The 5,385-nt window shown below is 38.0% G+C and overlaps 1 protein-coding gene across 1 annotated transcript in view; it reads left to right on the top strand.

Moving 5' to 3' along the window:
• The window catches only part of rab38a (RAB38a, member RAS oncogene family), a 13,147-nt gene that overhangs the window by 2,390 nt on the left and 5,372 nt on the right, over positions 1–5,385 (top strand). Inside the window, exon 2 of the mRNA XM_014014071.1 lies at positions 214–494. Within this exon, the coding sequence (XP_013869525.1) occupies positions 214–494 (281 nt within the window). The remainder of the gene's footprint in view (positions 1–213; positions 495–5,385) is intronic.

Here is a 5,385-nt window from a genome sequence, read left to right as displayed (position 1 = left end):
TGTGTGTGTGTGTGTGTGTGTGTGTGTGTGTGTGTGTGTGTGTGTGTGTGTATCAGGAGGAGGGAAATGTAGACGTTGCAAGCTTGTAAAGGTGATAAAATGAGTAAATCACATGGCTCGCTGGTTACACACTTTTTATCACAAACACACACACATTAAAACTGAAAAACACATTTTGAAAGTCCTTGTTTTATATTTTTCCATGTGTTTTAGGTCAGGAGAGGTTCGGCAACATGACCCGTGTGTATTACCGTGAAGCCATGGGAGCCTTCATCGTGTTCGATGTGACGCGGCCCGCCTCCTTTGAGGCCATCACAAAGTGGAAGGAGGACCTGGATTCCAAACTGACACTTGCCAACGGGAAAAACGTGGCCACTGTGCTGCTGGCAAACAAATGTGACCAAGGTCGAGATGTGCTGACCAATAACGGAATAAAGATGGAGCAGTTCTGTCAGGACAACGGCTTTGTAGGATGGTTTGAGACGTCCGCTAAGGTTAGAATCACAGCTGGAGAAACAACATTTCCTGAAAAATATACACTATGAATGCTGAGTGCTCTATGCTGAAGTTCAGAGTAGAAGCTGAATCTGAGTCTTTAAAGACAAAAGAAAAAAGAACACTAGCAAAAAGCTAAAATAGAACACCAACTAAAAGCTAAAAGAAGCAAAACACAAGCTAAAAGCTAATAGCAGGAAATTTCTAACTAAAAGCAAAATGCATAAAAAGGCTAGCAAAATGTTATTAGGAATAAATGGTTTTGCTACAAGTAGCAAAACAGTAGCTAAAAGCTAATAAAACCAATAAGTTAGTTAAAAATCAGCAAAAGGTTAGCTGAAAAAAATATCAAAAGGCTAGCAAATAGCTGAAGTAACTAGCTAAAAGCTTTAAAAAGGCCAAAAGACATGCTAAAGATATCAACATGCTAGCAATAAGGTAAAAAATGAACTGCTCTTCTGAATAAGTGAAACCTATATAGCATAGCTGTTTACACTGAAATTAAAAATATTTGACCAAAGACAAACCGGAGCAGGACTACAGAGAGAGATAAATATGATTTAGATTTTTATTTCTGTGACTGTACGACCCACAGGAGACACGACAGCGGTCATTTCATTCCTCGGCTTTAAAGCAGATCCTTTAATTCTACAGCTGACGCTGCTAAATATTACCTTTTTTTTGTGGATCTCCGAGAGAAGAACTTCAATCTCCGAACTCTTTAAGTTCTTTTTTTTTTACTTTGCAATGTCACTTATGAATGGACACTTCCTGGTATGTGTGGCAGGAAACGTACTGTATATCCTTATATGGTGTTTTTGGGGTGTTAATTACGTAAATCACCTCTCCCCGTGCACGAGCAGCTGGATATGCATTCATCAGTTTACGCAGCTCATTTACACACTTTTCATGAAGATAGAAGAGTTTGTTGAATCTGACGTGACATGTTCGTACGAACCCTTCGTACGAACAAAAGTAAGAGAAATTTAGGATAAGAATACGAACATGTTCTTGCATGAGGCCCAATGTTTTTGAAGGAAATAACAGGGTCTTATATAGCACAAAATATGATGTAAGAGTTTAATTGCAAAACAAGCAAAAAAGTGAAAAACAGGAGAACAGTTGTATAATTTTTGAATCAGTGTTTGCACAATTAAAAGTAGGGAGACAAAGACCAGCCTTCAGTGTAGTTCAAGCCCCTCGGATTCAGCAGACATGCTGCCTTTGTGTAAATGTCCCTAACATCCTTGACTTGGTCTGACCCGGCACCTGATTGTTCTGGGAGAACGCCGCCGCGGAGCCACATTCAGGATAAGACGTGCAGAGTTTCATGGTGTCCGTCTGTTTTGGTATCTGCATATGAATGAATCCTCACAGATCTCTGCTGCTTTCCCACAGAGGCTCGCAGCAGACGATCCATCTGGGTTTTTCCAGGTCAGCTGCACTTGCATCAGGTGCTTCGTCATCCAGATAAGATCTTCAGGAATGCAGAGGGAATATATCAGCTCAGTGTTTCCACTGACTACACTAAACATAAAGAAGCAATTTTATGGTTTTTGGCTTTTTTCTTTTAGGACTAATTATTACATAAAAACAAAGGTGTAGAAGCTATTAGATTAGCAGAAACAAAATGTCACATCTGAGGGGAGAATCTTAGCCACTGGAAAGGTGTTTGTTTTACATTTCACTACTGTTTAAAGGCTTATTTTGAAATGGGGTTCTGTATAAACAGGCAATATCTTACCTGTTGTAGATAAGTCTTTGAATAACTTCAGTTTGGTAAAAAAAAATTCTGATCTGATTGACAAGCTAAGGGCTAGTCTGAGCAGGTCAATGAACAATGATTGATACCGCCTTAAAACACAAAATACATTTCTAAATTTCACAGCAGTTTATTTGAAAACTTTTATCGAGTCTTACAAAGCTGTCAAATCTTGCATTGTGTAGTGATTAAAGTTCTTCCTAGAGGAAGTTCACTAGGCTTCTTTAGATGTGCTACAGATAGATGCTGTTGTTGTTTTTTATGCTTATAAAAAACCACAAAATTACAATTATGATGTGAAGTTGATGTCAATGTAAAGGTTTATATAAAGAAACAAATGCATACGTTTCTAAGAAAAAAAAATTGAGACTTAATGTCTGTTTCTCTAAATTGAGGTCATTTAAAGAGCAACAACAGACAAGATATTAATCGTTCTTGTTCCTCTTTTTTACTGTAGACTTTTTTTTTTCTACAGGAACATTTATTAGCATTTACCTGTCAGGTTTTTTTCAGTACTTATCAGATTTTAGTTTAAAATTGACACAAGGCATGTCTGCACTGTCACATTAATCAGCAACAATCTCTAGTAATTTAAAAAAAACATATCTAATTAAATCTATTCAAAGCACATTAAGTTTCACAGCTGCCCTATAAATAAACAGTGCAGTGAGTAGCTGCTGACAGTAAGGCGAGCTACGCACAAAAACACTGCTCTGACCGTCCAGCTTGGAATCTCACAGCTGGGTGGAAAAAGACAGAAATTGGACAGAGAGAGCAACAGCTGGACCATCACCCTACAAACCTCAGTTCACCACATGTCTGGACAAGAGGAGCAGTTTCAAACTTTGTAACTGTGAAAAGTGAAAGTGCAGATTCTGCTTAGTCAGTAATTCAGAGGAAACACGTAAAGATGGATAAAGGATAAAGAAGTGACAAAATAAATGACAGTTTTTTTTGCTAAAAAAGTTTACATGTTTAGCATCAGCAAAACAGACCTAAATTGAATTGATTGAGCTGACAGTCAATCTGTTTTTGTGAATTAAGCTTCCTGATTTTGTCTTTAGGCTGCTTGGTCAGGGGCGGAGCTTCATTACTGTTTGGGACTAGAAACAGAGAGATTTAATAAGAACAATTTGTTAGGAGGAGGGCAGTTAGATTAAACTAATTAGTAACAATGAAATGCACCGTACAGAGGGTCGAACTGTTCTACTGCGTGATAAACAGAGTTAATCACCACTATGCTAACGAAGAGCAGTCCCAAGTGAGTGCTCACTGAAACTTACTGGTTCTTGCTTGCTCCAGTGCCTCAGTCCTCAGCAGAGGTGCCAAGTAATGAAGTACAAAAACTTTGTTAGTTTACTTAAGTAAAACAATTTGTTATACTTTATTAGAGTAATTGATTTTAAGCCAATGTTTCACTTCTCCATTTTCAAAATACAAAAAGCATTTCATTTCGATTTCACTTTGGCTTGTTTTCATTCCAGCTTGTCCCTGTTCTGAAACATAGAGTGAATTTAATTGTGGTTGGATGAGAAATATAAACCATTCTGATTTTCTATTGGTTTCTTTGATCCATCACACCTGTACGACAGAAATCTCGCCACACTCCAGCAGGACATCTCAGACGTATGTAGTCTATGAAGATGACCATGGCAGAGTAATGTATGAGGCTGAAACAGGAAGCCTGGTGCATCTTAAAATTTTCAACATTAACATTTTACTATATTTTAAAGTCATTATTGCCTTTATAAAAATGTTTTTGTTTTTTCAAGAGGCTGGGTTGTGCACAATAGGTCAGTGTGCCAAAGCTTTTATCCCTTATGGCTTATGCCACCACACATTACTTTTATACTTTAAGTAGTTTTAAAACTTTTACACTTTTACTTGAGTAAAAAGCTTAAGGCAATACTTCTACTCAAGTAATGAATACTTTTGACACTTCTGTCAGGCAGCCTCCTGCTCATCAATGTGTTGCCTTAAGCTGGTTAATGATGGTCTAAACCACCGTTAGGCTGACAAGGGAAGGGGTGGGGTCATCATTTTTGAAGGCATAAATGCATCGTTTTGCCTATAAACATTAGTTATGCTTCCTGTTTTTATATTGCTTAAAAATATAGATTCTTCAAATGATTTGGGCGATACCCTAACACTAACCTAACCCTACTCAACCCCCACAGGATTATCCTCAATCACTGTAATGCAAAAACTTCTTGAACAGCTAAAATGCAAAAGACTTATCGTGATCAACTTCAAATATTGAGTCTTCAAGCTGCTTGGACAAAAGCATTAAACTAATCAAAGAACTGTATATACATTATGATGTTTTTTTTGATGATGAGCACCATTTAATCCTGAAAAACTTCCCTCACTGTTTTAGTACTCACAGGAGCAGCTTGTTGTTTTGTGTTCATGGTTTATTACAACTAACTAACTGCTGTAATGCTCTTCAGCAGTTATATTTGTAGCCATGATACAAACAGTAATGGGCCATGAATGTTAAGTGATGTGCATATTTATGCCTCAAATGGCATCTGTGTATAAATTCAGCTCATCTCTGAGCAGAATGAGCTGCAGGAGCCTGTTGTGGCTCAGTGTGACCGCTGATGTATTCGGAGTCTAAATTACCTGCCAGAAGAATTACTCCAACATCTAATCTCAAACAGCTCAGGACACACTCTGCATGCACCGCCGTGCACAGGGAGGGTAATGAAGCTGCCCAGGGAACAGAGGACGCGTTTTAAAGTGTGTTTTTATTTTGACAGGGATAAATCGTTAGTCAAACAGTGAGACTGTGGTAGTTTGAGAAGGTATGTGATCCTCTGAGTGATTTGCTCAGTTACTGCTGCAACACTTTCTTTGTTAGAAAGTTGTGTTTGTGCATATTTTCTCTATCGGCAATGTCTTTGTGTAAACTCTAACTAGACTTTTCTCCCAAGTTTCCTCCAACTATTCCCGTAATCTTTTTTATTTGGCAAAGTGAAGGCAGCTACATACTGTAGCAGTGGTTCCCAAAGTTGGGGTCGGGACCCAAAGTGGGGTCCTGAAACATCAAGGTGGGGTCCTGAAAAGATTTTCTGAATTAATTACATTTTTGCCTTAGTTGCCTAAAATGTATAAATGTAGAATAA

This window comes from Austrofundulus limnaeus, unplaced genomic scaffold, assembly GCF_001266775.1.
Source record: "Austrofundulus limnaeus strain Quisiro unplaced genomic scaffold, Austrofundulus_limnaeus-1.0 Scaffold109, whole genome shotgun sequence".
NCBI classification, from domain to species: Eukaryota; Metazoa; Chordata; class Actinopteri; order Cyprinodontiformes; family Rivulidae; genus Austrofundulus; species Austrofundulus limnaeus.
This window is presented reverse-complemented; position numbering and strand designations above follow the sequence as displayed.